Source organism: Anoplopoma fimbria, chromosome 20 (genome assembly GCF_027596085.1).
Source record: "Anoplopoma fimbria isolate UVic2021 breed Golden Eagle Sablefish chromosome 20, Afim_UVic_2022, whole genome shotgun sequence".
Classification (NCBI taxonomy): domain Eukaryota; kingdom Metazoa; phylum Chordata; class Actinopteri; order Perciformes; family Anoplopomatidae; genus Anoplopoma; species Anoplopoma fimbria.
In genome coordinates, this window is record NC_072468.1 from 15,324,928 (window position 1) to 15,340,587 (window position 15,660).

The following is a 15,660-nucleotide window of genomic DNA, read 5'->3' on the forward strand; positions in this document are numbered from 1 at the left end:
GAACTCTTTGTCACTAATAAATGTCTAGATTAGTGTCTTTAAACTCAACAGTATCCAGCCCGGTGCCATCAACGTTGGAGAATACAACTTGAAGCCCTAAAATACAAAAAAGTCCTGTGAAGTACTGATCCACCAGTATCCTAATATGTCCTCTAGAAATCATGTGCAGCTTAAAGCTCAATGATTCTAGGGCTGATAATCAATGAAATACGAGGATTGTGAACTCAGTGCGGGTTAATACCAGAGGCTTGGCCATCTGGCCTCTTCGGTGCATTCATATCTTCCACAGAGGTCCTGGGATCACAGGGTACAAATTTCCAGTCTGTGATTCAGTCTCTCCATCAAAACAACTGCATCTCCACTTTTCTCCAGTTCCAGCAGTGGAAAGTCATTCATTCAATCCATACGGCAAGTCTTTGAATTGTCTGTCTGGAACGCACGGCTTATAAGAGGGATAGGCAACGCGGCCAGCAGGGGCTAGTAAGAGCTTTACAGAGATCGGCAGAGATATTCAGACTCATGGACACACCAGCACATGGCCTCTGAGACTATTGGAGGAGTGATTTGGATCAATATCCCGATTGGACGAATGGCACTCGTCTACCAAACACGTGTCCAATACCAAAAGGCTGCAACACAGACATGGGATTCCTCTTCAACACAAACAGCATATCACATTGCAAAAGCCAGGCCAGGGCAGTTGCTTGGGTGACAGTTGCTATGCCACCACTGGTTTCTGTTTGAGGCTCAATCAAATCGGTTTCCTTGTCTGGAGATCTGGACTGTGTATTTTAGTAAAGACAGTCACTTTTTAGCCATGCTAGTGGCACGGCTCGAAAGAGACGTCCGTCTGTTGGTTAGTCCACCAGCTTGGTCCTGACTGAAATACCTAAACAACTATTGTAGCTGCCATCATTACTGATGTTTTCGTTTTGTTTAATAATCACAAACTGATGGGCTTCAAGAGGCCTACAAGAGACTCCACAGGCTACATGATAAATATATGCAATATATATTTGCATTCTGGCATTGGACCGGCACTAACAGTTTAAAGTCACACTGTGTACACAGAGAAACAGCAGGTGTCTGCGCACACGCACACACCTAAAAACTGTCATATGCATAAAAGGGAAAACTTAACAACCCAGAGACCCATTTATTACACAACTTGTTGCTTAACAATCACAAAGCCATAAGAATAATTACTCTGTTCACAGTATGTGTATTGTCCTAAAGCTCAGTCAATCTGACAGACGCGGGCATAAATCATATGTGAATTCAGGGCACACACGCAACTAAATAACTCCCACGCAGCAGCTTTGTGTTGAAGAGCATGAACAGACGAGTGTTATCCAAAATAACAGTTTGAACAGATCAGACAATGGTCACTATGTCAGATAAACTGTGACAGTATAGCCCAAAATTGTGGCTTAATACTATACTAGCCTTTAATCTATCAGAACATTCAGCTCCGGAGGACATGCTGCACAGACGGCCATAAACTAGATTGTTTTCTATGAATAGTTGTTTAAACAAACTCTGCATACCACCTAGGGTCTGTGACACCTAGACTTGTCTCAGAACAATATAAAGCCTCTAATACACACAGTTAATATTACTCTAGATGGATACAGGAGTAACTTTTGCAAGCTTTTCTATGGTATAAGGATCTAAAACATACAAAAACTTCCAAGCTGCCTCAATCATTGATGCATCTAAAATGGAATGGAATACCAAGGAAGGATTCTTCAGTCAATAAAAAAATGTTCAACTCATTAAAAACCTGTTTATTACACATATTCCTTTTGAATACCATTCATTTAAAGAAGTTTTGTAACAAATGTCTTTGAATAAATAAATAAAAAGCCCCAGAAGACCCAGGATCTCGGAATGTCACTTATTGCTGTTGTTGGCAGCTCTGTTGAGAGTTGTGTGTGTGTGTGTGTGTGTGTGTGTGTGTGTGTGTGTGTGTGTGTGTGTGTGTGTGTGTGTGTGTGTGAATTGTCTATAGTCTAGAGTGTAATCTAGAGGTGTTTGTCTACGGAGCTGTGTGAGAGATGGTGGTCTGGAAGGCGAAGGTGATGTGGTCTCGTGCGACATCAAGGTATGGATCTGAGAAGGTGTATGTGTCACCAGAGAAATGTCTCCACTGCATCAGCTCGGACATGCTGAGATGCTTCTGCTGGGCCACTCCTCGGTCACCTTGACGACCGAGCTGGCACGGCCTTTCAGAAACCTGCTCCTCTTCCTCTAAAACAGCTGAGAATGAAGAAAAAAAGCGAGTTGAGTCTCAGTAAAGTCAAATACTGGTGTCAGTGTGTGAAGTGCGTCGCCTATGTGCTTACGCTGGACAGAGCCGTCCATGCTACAGCTGCAGTTCAGCAGGTCGTGTGTTAGAGAGAGCGTGTCAGTCAGGCTAAAGAGATCTCGCAGTTCACTGCTGGAGAAGTTGGTGTGCTCCGCCCTTTTGCCCAGGTCCACCACCGTCCCAGAGAGCCCCTGTTTGGACACCTGTCTCTGGAATATTCGCTCCTCAATAGTGCCTGCGAGAAAGTAACACACACCCAGACATTAAAGATTCACATCAGGCTGGTTCATGACTAGTTCTATATTTTGAGAGTCTGTGTTTCCTGACCTGCAGTGAGGAGACGATAGATGTGCACAGTCTTCTTCTGTCCATCTCTCCACACTCGGGCCATTGCCTGGACGGAAATAGATGGAAAAGTTGCAGGGTAGCATTACACAAATGTGAACAGCACCATCTGGTGGATATGTATGTATACAAGTGTGAAGTAATGCGAGGGTGATTATACACCTTTAGTTCAGTTCATTTGGTCATCAAAAAAGATCCACAGTTTGTCTTCACACGGACTTTTTTTTTTACAAACCTTTTCAAACCGTTTTGGTGATGTCATCCTGTGCCATCAGTGGTTGGACCAAAGTGGTATAACAACATTTTGGTGACAGGCAGTAAGTTATGGAGCTCTTTGGGTGTATATTTATGTTTTTTTTTAGAAAGAGCAAAAAATAACAGATTATTACCATTATTTGTCAAGACTGCAACTCAACGTGTGATTTTTTTTTGTCCTAAATTGACTTCTGTAGCCTCAGCTTGGCAAGATTTTCCTTGTAAATTAGAATTGGTTCTCAATTGACTTAAGCTAAATCTTAAAAAAGAAAAAAAAGAAATAGTGTAGGACACATCACAACACACCTTGTTATAACTCCTTTTTACTCGGATTGAATATCCCCCACACTAATATGTCTGCCATCATAAAATCTGTGACAAACAAACCACCAGATCTCATCTAGAAGTGGACCCAGACAGTCTCTGTACACCTGTTACATCTACACCAAAATTCGATTGACTGCTTACACACCAGCCGAAACCAATCGAACCTCACGCACAGATGCACCTGAGTTTGTTTAACCCAAAGCAGACAGGTGTGAAAGCAAAGAAAACAGTGTTGCTGACACAAAACATTCGAGGCATGTCTGAGTGTGTGAGTCTAACCTGAATGTCATTGGCAGGGTTCCAGTCAATATCGTACAGCACCAGGTGGGAGGCCCCCACCAGATTAAGCCCAACGCCGCCTGCTTTGGAGCTCAGCAGAAACAGGAAGTTCTGAGAGTAGGGACTGTTAAAACCATCAACCAGCCGCTGTCTCTGGTTGGTGGGTGTGTGTCCATCAAGTCGGCAGAAGGTGTAGCCTGCATGTACACACAAGTCCTGGAGCAGGTCAAGCGTCTGAGTATAGTTGGACACTACGACCACCCTGCAGGGGGAACACATACTTTGTCAGTATATGTACACAAAAATACACACATGCAAATGCACACAGCCACACACACACACCTGTCTGAAGGGCTGAGTTGTCTGATGGCAGTCAGCATGTTCGACAGAACCAAAAGTTTTCCAGAGTCAGCCGTGTTAAATGCACCTGAAGAGTAGGATTCTGGGAAGAGCTCAACCAAGCCCTCGTATAAGGAGTTCTCCACTGAACCACTGTCTGCTTTTTCCTAAAAAACACAACACAGTAATCAGTTAGGACTGGTAGTAAATCTCTAGACACCTACATAAATGCAGACTGCTTTGAACACAGAATGAATGCTCAGACTAAATTCAATAAACAACAACACAAGGCAATCAAATGAAATCAATATCTAAAGGCTAGATGCAGATTTAACTCCCCTACTGCCTAATTCAGCTCTTAACCTTGGCAGAGGAGTAGAGCAGGCCAGGGTGGTTACAGAGCTTCTTCAGTGCAGTGATGCAGGCCAGGTGTGTGTGAGTTTGTGTGGAGCCCTGAAGGCAGGCTCTGAAGACTCTGTGGGAGAGGAGATGTGTGTACAGCTCTCTCTGCAGAGGGGACGATTCGCAGAACAACGTCCAGTCCAGACGAGGAGGCAGGTAGCGGTTGATGATCTCCTGCGTCCGTCTCAGGATGAACATGCCAGTCAGGCGAGAGAGCTCTGCTGCCCGCTCTTCGCCCAAAACGCTCTCCTCCTGTTGGCAGAGAGAGATTCAGATCTCAATATACAAGTTACAAGAATAGAAGCAAGAGGAAGAGAGGTAGGATTACCTCTGAGCAGGACGGCTGTCTGGAGCGTAGAATTGGCTCCTCATATACTTTTCTGTAAGCAGTGGACGACCCGAGGATCCCCGGGTTAACAAACTCTATAATAGCATAGAACTCCTGCAGGTCATTCTGTACTGGGGTGCCTTCAAAAACACAAAGACAATTTAGTATAAAAACCTGTACAAGAAGTAGATATTGTCAGCCTGAGAGCCCAAAAGATTTCCCCATCTCTTTCTATCAGACGCTTTGCATCTCGGTATTTCAGAACGAGTGTTCACCTGTTAGTATGACTCTGCGACTACAGCTCAGGCTGCTGATGGCTGAGGACGTTTTGATGCTGCTGTTCTTTAATCTGTGGCCCTCGTCACAAATCACAAGACCAAACTCTACTTTCTGAACCTGAAAGCACGAGAAAATACTTTAACAAAAAAAAAAAAAAAGATGATATATGGGGATTTATTTGTAACATGCACAATAGACAGCGAGACAGAAGGTGAGAATACCTGCTCCAAGCAGCGCAGCAGCATTTCATAGCTGATCACAAGAACGCTGTGCAGAGGGGAGATCAAGAACTGCTCTATCCGGTGGTCCTATACAAATGTCAACAAAGAATGTTTTTAATAACTTAATACAAAAACATTTTGATAAGCGAATTAATCTGATAGTTTGTCAAAGTTCTTTACAAAAAGACATAAGACTAGGAAAAGTCATTATATATCATTTTGCATTAATTATCGTATTTATTTAAGTATCATTATTACTCTTTTTTGTTAAATGTTGTGCTGAACTCTCTCAAATATAAAAAACAATGAGCTTACGAGTAATGTATTTCAAGAATAAAATTGCTTTGCTGCATGAGAATTTGAACCTGAAATCTCTTATTTAATAGAAATATTTCTACTTATGATACTTGAGCTCCTTGTAACTCCAAAAGAAAGAATTTCCCCTTCTCTCCACACCTGATCCACAGCAAAGACGCTGATCCTCTCACGGCCGAGCCACTTGTTAAACTCTGCAGCCCAGTTGTGCACTAAGCTGCCAGGTGTGACCACAAGGACACGCTTAGTGACTGGTTTCCCACCGTAGGGTCCTTGTTTGAGCAGAGTCCAGGACAGTGCGACGCTCTGGAGGGTCTTCCCCAGACCCATCTCGTCAGCCAGGATAGCCCCAAAGCGACCCACAGCTCTGAAGCACACACAGAAAAACACATCGATATGATTTATTAGGGAATCCAAACAATGGCTGTGATGGCTTTTTTCTGCCAACAGGTTCATGTCTTAGAACAAAATGTGACAAGATGTTACGGGAACAAGGGCCTATACCTCAAGCCCATGACACACTCATAGAGAAAGAGAAGGCCGTCTCTCTGGTGCGGTCGCAGCTGATTGGTCAGGAACGGGTCAATGACAACATCAACCACAGGAAGCCCAGACTTGTTGTTAGACCACTGGTGATTGGCAGAGGGACGAGGCATCACCAGTGCACCTGTAAAAGAGTGTGTAAATACAAAATGTTTGTATATCAAAAGAGGGGAGAAGTTAAGTCTTCTAACAAACCAGAAGATGCCAAAAAGGATCCAAAATATGAGAATTTGTGTTATTTGTCTACATACCTGGAGCCAGTGGGTCATGGCGAGGTCTGCAGGTCTGTTCTTCCTCCGGTTGGGATCCGGGATGATTTGCTCCACCCAATAGTGTTGGGGAGCAGAAACGTTTGGACACCAAGCTACGAGAGGGAGGCGGCGCTGCCTTTGTTTGCAGCTCCTCTTTCTCTACCTGGACCTCTTGGAAGCAACGGCCACTGGCGAAGTCCTCAGCAGATATTAACCCCATCACCTCCACCTCCTTCCCCCCGATCATCAAGGTCTCTCCCTCGGACAGGGAGGCCAACACGGACACCTTGTAGCCACTTCCTAAACAAACATGCACAAGCATAACCAATGAACTCACAACGATGATGTATATTGGGAGAAAGTATCTCAATGAGTTTGAGATGTTTGCTAGATCTACTTAAAAGGTCATAATGTGTCAGTGATCACAGCGTGTCTCTATTGCTCCAACCGGGCAAAAACAAAGGCTGCAGGTTTAAGACAAACATTGAAATCTCAGTTTAAATGAATGAACCCATTATGCAACACAAAATCATGTGTACTCAAGGTGTAGTAACTACACTCAAACATAACTGCCAGATGGGGTTACATGTGCAACAGAGCAGACTTTGATACTTATTCCCTACTACAAGACTTGCTATTAAATCATAATATAGAGTGACTTATGTTTATGATCTGCTGAACTGTCACAGGCAACATGGGCTGCAGTCACATCGCTCCTTCTCCCACCAGACTAAAATATGACAAAATCAAAACTTAAATTAAATTCTGGCTTCTCCGTCTCACCCTTTCCAATGTCCTTGCCCTCCATATCTTTCAGTGTGGCAGTGCGTCCTCTTGTAACCAGGACTGCATCGCCCTCCCAGCGCTTGTGTTTCTTCTTACTGGCTTTACACCACATCACACTGAAGTAACGCGCTCCGTCCTGACTGCAGCCCGAGCCGACAGCTCCAGTGACACAGAGTGAACTCACTGGAGGCTGAGGGTATCCGTCCACTCCTGTAACACAAAGACATAAAACATAGTGAAAGAAAAACACAAAAATATCCAATACATTTCTCACCAGCAGAGGTCACTGCTGCACCAAGTTTAAATACCAGACCCTCACATTGTAGAGGAACCCAATTAAGAAAAAAAAAAAACTGTCTTCCTCAGAGAGGCTTAAGTCATGAGTGGATGCCTGTTTGACATGTAATATACAAAAAACAGTTAATTCAAAATAGAGCAAATTAACTTACTTTTTTTTTAATAGAAAACAATTCAACATATGGACAAAGTGTAAAAGAAACTTACATCACACGTAACAAACGTTGAATTACAATCAATGTTGTAGTCACACACATTAAATAACAAATAACATCGCAAAAACAAGTCGACATATCTCTTCATTTGATCAATTCAGCACCCAGATGGAATTTAAGACTTAAACAGATTTCTCTCACTTCCTTTTAAATTCAGCAACAGGATTTGTATTAATAAGCATCTTGTGATTAAGGCCTTCGAGAGTTTGACTTGTGCTCCAATCCTGGGTGTTGGAATATTTTTCAGTTCTAAATAAATAAAAGCGTTACTTCCAAAGGAGCACTTTTTTTAAACATCTCTAGTTTAGTTACTTAGAAGTAAGTAAGACTAAGAAGAAATGCTTTTTCAGTTTCACATCTGATTTTTACAGATGCCACATTATGTGGGAATTTGCTCTACAAACAATTAAAAGAGTGCTAATAATCCCCCTGACATGATCTGTGCAGACTCTCACACTCCAGCATACTATTTCAGTTAATGCTGGTAGCTCATCTACACTATAATACATTTCCCATATATGTATATTGGTGGCAGATCTAATCAGGAGAAGCACCTTCATGGTATAAGCATGAAGGTGCATTACTACTACTATTCCCTTCCAAATAGCTGGACGTTCACATTTATATAATCTATTATGGCCAGTCACAATGTTTGTAATGTGAGCATTGACAAGGTCTGTTGTCGCTTCTGGCAATAGGAGGGATAATGATGATACATTTTAAACACTGACAGGTATAAACACAGACTGATGGCAACACAAGTGAGCCTCATCTAGACCTTCAGTGTCTGTACGAGGCACTATGTTTTTCCAAAATAAATTCAAGTTCTCAAACATGAAACTGATGAGTGTGATTGCTCCTCAGCTTCTTCTTCTTCGCACTTTAATCTCCTCAGAGCGTTTCTCTTTCTAACACAGATGTGCACGTTCATGCTCGTTATAGAGGAATTGGCAGTCCGTGTCTCAGTCGAGCGGCCTTTAGTTTCTCCACTTTGATCTTGGCTCTCAGAAGTTCTTCCTCCAGGTCCTGTTTCCTCTTCAGACCCTCCCTCTTCTCCTCCAGGTAAATGGCAACCTTCCTGTGATTGGCTAACACCATCTCGTGCTCCTCTTTGGCTAGGTGCAGAGGGCGAAACCTGTCGGGCTCGTGGTGAGGGTATATGTCATTGGGGTAGAGGTCGTGGCGTAAGGGCAGCGGCGAGGGAGAGAGGGGGATATTGACGGAGGAGGGGACGGGAGACAGGGATCCTTCAAAATCATGAACGCTGCTCAAGTCCTGGTCCCCCTCCTGCTCCTGGCCACCGTCCAGCCCTGGTTCTGTGTGTGTGGAGATGATGGGGAGGTCTGGCGGTGGTTTAACATCCTCTTCAGGGTCCAGCTGGACCACCTCATCGGGGATACTTGGGACAGCTGCTGAGTAATCCTGGAGTCCAGCCAGAGAGGAGCTGCTGCCAGGATGTTCCACAGGAGAGTTGTGCTTGCTGTATATTAATCTAAAAATGGAATGAAGGATAAAAATAGGTGAGACTGGTTCTATATTGGTGATAATGTACACTAAGTCAATCAATCAAAAGGAACGGTTGACTAAGAGTTGACAAGAGGAAATTAAATGATTCACCCAAGCAAAAATTTAAAAAAAACTATGATGGATACACCCTCACAGAAATATGATTTCCTTGCTGATTCATAGAATTATGAATAAATAAATTATTTGGCATATGGGATTCTTAAGTAGGCATTCATATTTCTTTTTTTTTAAACAACTAAAAAAACACAACCTTAAGGCTTTCTTGTCTTCTATGTACTCTCCCAAACTATAAATAAGTATATTCTGCCTTGGCCTCATTATCCTTACTTTCTTAAGCACTGAGAACATGAACCAGGATTAAAACATAAACTTTGGGGTACAATTTGTGATCTGTAATAGTCTTGTTTAAAAACTTATGTTTTACTACTTTAAAAATACTACTAATCACTGGAAACTAAATTGGCAGACTGGTCTATATAAAAACAAGAGTTGAGTATTTTCCATGTGAATGTACCTGAACAAAAGAACAAACTACTGAAGAGTAGTTGTAGCCTGGGGAAAAAAGGACAAACCGTATTTTCCTTTTCAGGCTGACTATACAAGTGTGTTATCTGATTGGGCTTTGGAGCCAAAACTTCAGCCCCGCCCCTCCCTCCTCCTCCTCCTCCTCCTCCAACTGTTGAATCAGTATTGTGACTACATACTGTTAAAGATGTATTTGCTCGTTAAACTCTCCCCTAACTGCTGCGTTATCCCTTCAGGGCTGTATTAAAATGTCTGTCTGGGCTTGTAGGTGAACATCACACTGTACCTGCGAAGTGCCTGGTCCTTTTCATGGATGGGCACGTGGTGGAACAGGTGAGGGATCATCTCCATAATTCTCCTGGTTGGCTCAGAGATGCTCGATCTGTACTCTGGCTGGGCGTGTCTCCGCTGCATCACTTCCTGCTTGGCTGACTCCTTCAGCCTTTTGTAGAGGGTCCTGAGGCCCTGAGCGGTGCGATGGGGTCTGTCCCCTCCCAATGCGTTGTATTGCTCCGCCACAGTGTCCCAGCACTTGTTCTTGTCCACGATGACCGCATGCTTGTTGGTGTGCTCCTCCAGGATACGGATGTGAGGACGGACCAGCTTCAACAGGTCCAGCTTCTCAGAGAGGGTGAAGTTGGAGGAGCGAGCTTTACCCACCATGCTGGACAGAAACACAGAGCTGGATGCCATCTTATAGCATAGCGGACGCACACAGACCGAGTCGGGCCTATGGCTGTTGCCGTTCAGTGACCACTCAGTACTAAGGCTCCTCACTCTTCCCACCTGTCTTTTTTTGTCCCTGCTGCTGGCTTTTCTTGGTCCACGGTGATAAAGCCAATGCTGGTCTTACTCCCATATATTTCCCATTTTCCTTCTATTCTTCTCATAAAATCAAACATAAACTATGTCTAACATGCGCATGGCTTCATACACTGCTCCTTAGTTCTCCCTCAGCCACGTTGCACAACAAAAACAGGCTGTGCTGCACACAATAAGAATCAGGCTTAACTAGGCCAGCCTCGTTTAGGCCCCCGCCTACCGCGGAGGGCTTTGGATGAATTCCTCCCAGCTTAGGCTGACGTAGCTAAGCCGCTTAAGCCCAGCCCGACCTACTTACAGCTCGGTCTCTCTAAACCCCAAACCAAGCACAGCACAGCACAGAGCAGAGCACAGCCTCACTGTCTCTACACTATAACACAGAGACAGCAGCAGCTCCACCGTGCTCTACACAAATGGGGGAAACAGTTTTTAAACAATGTATAACAGGTTATTAGGGTCAGGGGTCTATTTCCCTGAAGTGAGCGGCGCTCTGATATAGCGCTGGCTTAACTAACTGAGTGGGGGAGGGGTTAGCGAGCGCGCTGCGCGTGCCCGCGAAGGCACGGCGTTTAAAGGTTTTGCGCATAAAATAAACCGACATACGGGATCACAGGATAGAAAACGTGTTCAGGGCGCGCGTGGAAACCGTGCCGGGCAAACACAGAGTGAGACGCGCGTGTTTAGGCTGCCAAACAGCGGCACTAGTTGCTCTTGCAGGGGAAGCGAGCGGTGGCTCACTGATCCTGAGCACAGTCCTAATCTGCCCGGCGCTGCCGCTGCACTACCCCGCTAATTTGCATAATGCTGGACCTGCTGTCACTCAGCCTCAGCCCGCCCGGTTTAACGTGCATCGCCGGTGTGTTGTATTATTAGCCAGAGCTGCTGCGTTTTGAGAGAGGGATGTCAATTATTAAGGCGGTACACAACTGACAGAAGCGATTCTGTAGTGTTGTTAAAGTGTAGGTGATGTTTAACTGAGAATGTATGAATGAAAACATATGGAGGGAACCTGTGGGAAGGGGTTTTGTGTTTAAGCTTACAAGGATTGTGCTGAGTGAAAGCACTAAAAAAGGCATCTGAATCAAAAACCAAGAAGTCTAGCTGCACGTGCAGAATATTATACCTGAATAAGAATTCAGTTATAGGTGTTTCACCATGATGGGCATCTGAGCAGGAGATGACGGAAGAATATTTAATGACATGTTTCCATCATTTTTATATTTTCACATTACTGTCCATAAGTGGACTTAATCAACTATTGTTAGCTAATGCACATGCAGTGTGAAGCTAATTCTCCTATCTCTGGATCTGTTGCTCAACATGGAGTTCAGTGATTTGCAGACTGTTTAAGGTATTTATTATAGCAGAATATGTCAGACAACGTGTGTAATAGTGAAGTAGGTACTACAAGGTGCATTTAAGTACTACAAGTCCTATATGGGGGTCCTGGTCAATAGGTCTATATCAAAGTTATTACTATATCCACGACTAACTGCATGATGAATTTAGTATGAAAGCCAAAAACAGCAAACATGCATTATATGCATCAACACTGCTAGAACTCTTATAATATGACATGTTTTCCTATTAGTTATAGAAGGAAGACTTGCAGCTTATAAATTTCGCAGAGAAAATAAATCTTCAGTCAAATTGTGTGATATTATATATTGAGGTATTCCTTGAGCATTTTCAGTACATATTCATTGTAAATAACAGACAAGCGGTAATAAAACATGTATTAATAAATATATATACAGAAATATATATGATATGAATAAACTGAGAAACATTTGTGACTACATTACCTACATTACCTAACTGGAATTGGCCCTGGTCTTGACTAATTAAGCACCTGTATAAGCAGACACTGTTTGTTTATCTTACAGTTGATGCTTGCACTGACACGCAACCCTCCTGCATTTAACTGAGCACTAATTAGGTGTCTTGTGAAGGTCTTCTTGCTTGCCAAATGACAGAATTTACAAGCTGTTATTAAGATTTAAAGAACTAAAAAAGAAAAACATTTTCACCAATAATCTTGCCAATTTCTGGATGACTTTGAGTATCAATATGGCATCAGTGTGAGCTATAAATATGCGTTACCCTCAATCTCAGAAAATGAACTTCATAACACTATGGCCATTACAATGGCAGCTTTTGCAAAGCCAGTAATGAATATTTGAGCATATGAATGTGCTAAAGTAATTATCATGCCATGGGTTACTTTGTCATACATTTTATACATCACCTTTCTGGTTGATATTTGACTGAAAAAGCTTTGTTTGGTCCCAACGTCACAAAATAAAACTGATGTTTTTTGTGTCCAGCACTTTTACCAAAGTGGTCTCCACATAAATATTCGTGCCGATACCAGGTTTTGTCCCAGCTACACATCTTTGTGTCTTACCTGCAGGTCTGTTGTCTTCAGTGTGCTCTCCTGAGCCATTGCTGGGATGTTCGGTCTCAGCCTCATTTTCCTTACTTTCCGCTGCGCTGAGAACACGAGCCAGAGCCCTCGACAAGGCTGGAGCAGGCTGGGCAGCTTTGGGCTGAACATCATACGCCGTTTTACTCTGAGCTGGTGCTGCTAGACTTCTCTGGACCTGCAAGATGAGAAGAAGAGAAAAGACAACTCATAACCTGAGGAAGTTTGAAATGTAGATGAAGGGAACCAAAAGGTTACTGAGGGATAATAGTGTAGGTTTAAGCCTCTGTACACCCACACAAGTGTTTTTAGTTATTCTGGCTGATTAGAGCTCAGGTTGAACTGAGCTTTGACAGAAACTTATTAGGACACAAAACGTCATCTATCAATAAGAATGATAAAATAAATTTTGTTAAACAAACTGCTGACAGGAGGCTCAGGAATATATGAATATATAAATCAATAAGTCCATACACACCCACACACTCCTGAGAAGAGGTCTAATCAACAAGACTAACTTTGTGGTTATTCAGGGCTTTAAATGTTATGAAAAATGTACCTTTTCCAGTGCATTGCCTAAACCAAGTTTAGGTGTAAAGGGCTTGGATTGAGCCACAAGACAGGAAGTAGATGCTCCAGGGGCCACAAACCGGGGCTTTTTCACAGCATTACCCAAGAGCTGGCTGGGAGCTCCTGAGCGTCGCATTGTGCTACTGGCCACCCTCAATAATCTATATCCTAAAGAGAGAAAGAAATGGATAAACACAATCATTAATACTGGAAACTAATAAGCTCATATTCAGCATATTATCATGTCAATCAACTCAGAGGATCAGAAACACCCATGGACCTTTCAAAGCACATATGTGAGAGAGATGGGTGGGTGTCACTGTCTTTAAGGTTCATCCCCAGATATCTCAATGTCTTCTTTGGTCATTGTTGGTGCGTGTCTAAGCTGGTCTAAATACATTTAGACCAGCTTAGACACGAGAGAATACATAATTGATCCTGTTGACAAACATCTAATGAATACCCTTTCTAACTATCACCCTCTCTGAAAGGTTTTCTTTGACCAGATCACACCTGGGATACCGTTTACCAGACGTCACCTCCACGTTCAGCTCGAGCGGTGAGCTCCATCAGTGTTTCATGCTAACAAGCTAGCCACCTCGCTAGCGTCAAAACACTGCGAACCCGGCGGTTTAAGCGCGGCTTAAATGTCATGTTTGATAACGTGTCATACATACCCGGGTGAGCTACAAGTTAGATATGAATTTTGAGGTCACAAAATGTCACTAAAATCCCCCAAAACAAATTCGTCTGATATTATTTTTGCTTTAACTCTTGATTCAGTTCGGGTTCTCCCGCTGAATGATTTGAAGGAACGTGATTGGTTAAAAGCCCGTCAGTGGGCGTGGTCAGAAAGACTAGGGTGCGCTTGATATATACGTCAGAGTAATTTACTTTCAATATCCCCATTGAATTCTCGCACCCCGTCAATCCCTGAGTTATAAATCGAACACATCTAGTACATCACTTTGGTGACCTCACTTTACTACTTTAATAATATCAGGAGGAGAATAAAATCGTGAAACATTAAGATGTTGGTGAGGTTTTGCATAGGATTAGTAGAGATACTCCTGGTAATATTTTTTTTAATTTTTTTTTAATAAACAGTGTTGGTGAAAGTATTTTAACTCAAGTACCTGTAACACAGGTGTTATTCAAAATAATATTTATGTTAACATTCTGTTTTGTGTGTCACAGCCATGCTAGACAATACCAGGGCACTGAGCCACCTATATGGAACAGTGCCATAATCAATGTTATTAATTGCACCTGTGTTTACTCTGCAATGAAATGTAAAAATGGGTGCTGTGAAAAACCAATTAATATAAAATACTTGAACATTATTTGAGTATTTGAATGTATGCATACTTTAATTGCAGAGGGAAGTATTGCACATTTTTTCCCACTACATTTATGTGACAATATATCATATTTGAACAAAAAATGTATATGTATATGACCAATATTGCACTATGGTGCATGACCATAACTTAACTTTAACTTTTTATACACAAAGTACATTTTTCTGAAAAGTGTCACACACACACACACACGCTCTTTTATTTATTTACTCCCTTAACGGGTCTGACTTACTTCTTCCACCACTGAGATCATTGATGTTCATAGAATATGACAGGACATGGATTACTCCAGTTGTTCAGATTGCTCTTTGATTTTTGTGGTTTGACAGAATGTGTCATCTGACGTTCTGTAATCCAATCAGAGAGAGAGAGAGAGTGTAATCCATGTTAATCCCACATCCAGAGATCGGGAGAGAAACCTAGGATAGGGTGAGTCATTAACAGAGACATAAACAGTGGAACGACAGCAGAAATCTCTCAAGGCCTCAAAATCTTTAACTTTATTCCTGAGGCAGGGGGAAAAAGCTCTTCTGCAGAATGTATTTTTTTAAGTGTCTCTTCTCCTGTAATTCTGTCTCTCTGATCTGATCTGATCTCGTCTGACAGCTGCCGGCCTTTTCCCCGAGCCCTGGTTGTCAGGGATACCTCTCCATGGAGACGCATTCCCAAAGGTAGGGGAGGGCTTTCAGGGAAAGGAGACCCTCACCTTGATGGAGCAACAAGTCAAGAGAGAGGATGAAGAAGGAGAGACAATAGTAGTAGTTCAGAGGTAAGAGGGAAGGTCACCTGTGGGGGAACAAGTGAAGTGGAATTCAACTGAAGGGAAGAAGAAGAAAGAGGTCGATGAAGTTATTTTGTCAGGTAGGCGGGAGTGTTATTGTTAAAGTTACTAATCCAAAAAAGAAGAAACAAATGAGACATTTTTTCTCATGTTTGTATA

General features: G+C 42.7%; 2 protein-coding genes across 2 annotated transcripts; both read right to left on the reverse strand.

Moving 5' to 3' along the window:
* Window positions 1-1,850: 1,850 nt before the first annotated feature.
* Window positions 1,851-14,145, reverse strand: rad54b (RAD54 homolog B). The gene is made up of 16 exons (XM_054621316.1): window positions 14,037-14,145; window positions 13,349-13,527; window positions 12,772-12,967; window positions 6,976-7,188; window positions 6,193-6,492; window positions 5,903-6,065; window positions 5,540-5,765; window positions 5,084-5,170; window positions 4,859-4,979; window positions 4,584-4,723; window positions 4,217-4,507; window positions 3,857-4,020; window positions 3,515-3,776; window positions 2,636-2,702; window positions 2,346-2,543; window positions 1,851-2,259 (listed from the first exon to the last, which is right to left on the reverse strand). Exons 2-16 carry the CDS (start codon window positions 13,493-13,495, stop codon window positions 2,039-2,041), a joined length of 2,796 nt encoding a protein of 931 aa, XP_054477291.1. The 5' UTR covers window positions 13,496-13,527; window positions 14,037-14,145; the 3' UTR covers window positions 1,851-2,038.
* LOC129109286 (fibrinogen silencer-binding protein) lies at window positions 7,567-10,235 on the reverse strand. The gene is made up of 2 exons (XM_054621317.1): window positions 9,829-10,235; window positions 7,567-8,982 (listed from the first exon to the last, which is right to left on the reverse strand). Exons 1-2 carry the CDS (start codon window positions 10,233-10,235, stop codon window positions 8,427-8,429), a joined length of 963 nt encoding a protein of 320 aa, XP_054477292.1. The 3' UTR covers window positions 7,567-8,426.
* Window positions 14,146-15,660: the final 1,515 nt, after the last annotated feature.

What these genes read in the sequence shown, in the direction of transcription:
- rad54b (XM_054621316.1), bottom strand. Translation starts at nt 13,495, where the DNA reads ATGCGACGCTCAGGAGCTCCCAGCCAGCTCTTGGGTAATGCTGTGAAA. An exon ending in GCGTCTTTGCTGTGGATCAG is followed by an intron (nt 5,171 to 5,539) that starts GTGTGGAGAGAA and finishes ACATTTGTATAG; the next exon opens with GACCACCGGATAGAGCAGTT. An exon ending in CAACTCAGCCCTTCAGACAG is followed by an intron (nt 3,777 to 3,856) that starts GTGTGTGTGTGT and finishes TTCCCCCTGCAG; the next exon opens with GGTGGTCGTAGTGTCCAACT.
- LOC129109286 (XM_054621317.1), bottom strand. Translation starts at nt 10,235, where the DNA reads ATGGCATCCAGCTCTGTGTTTCTGTCCAGCATGGTGGGTAAAGCTCGC. An exon ending in AAGGACCAGGCACTTCGCAG is followed by an intron (nt 8,983 to 9,828) that starts GTACAGTGTGAT and finishes TTCCATTTTTAG; the next exon opens with ATTAATATACAGCAAGCACA.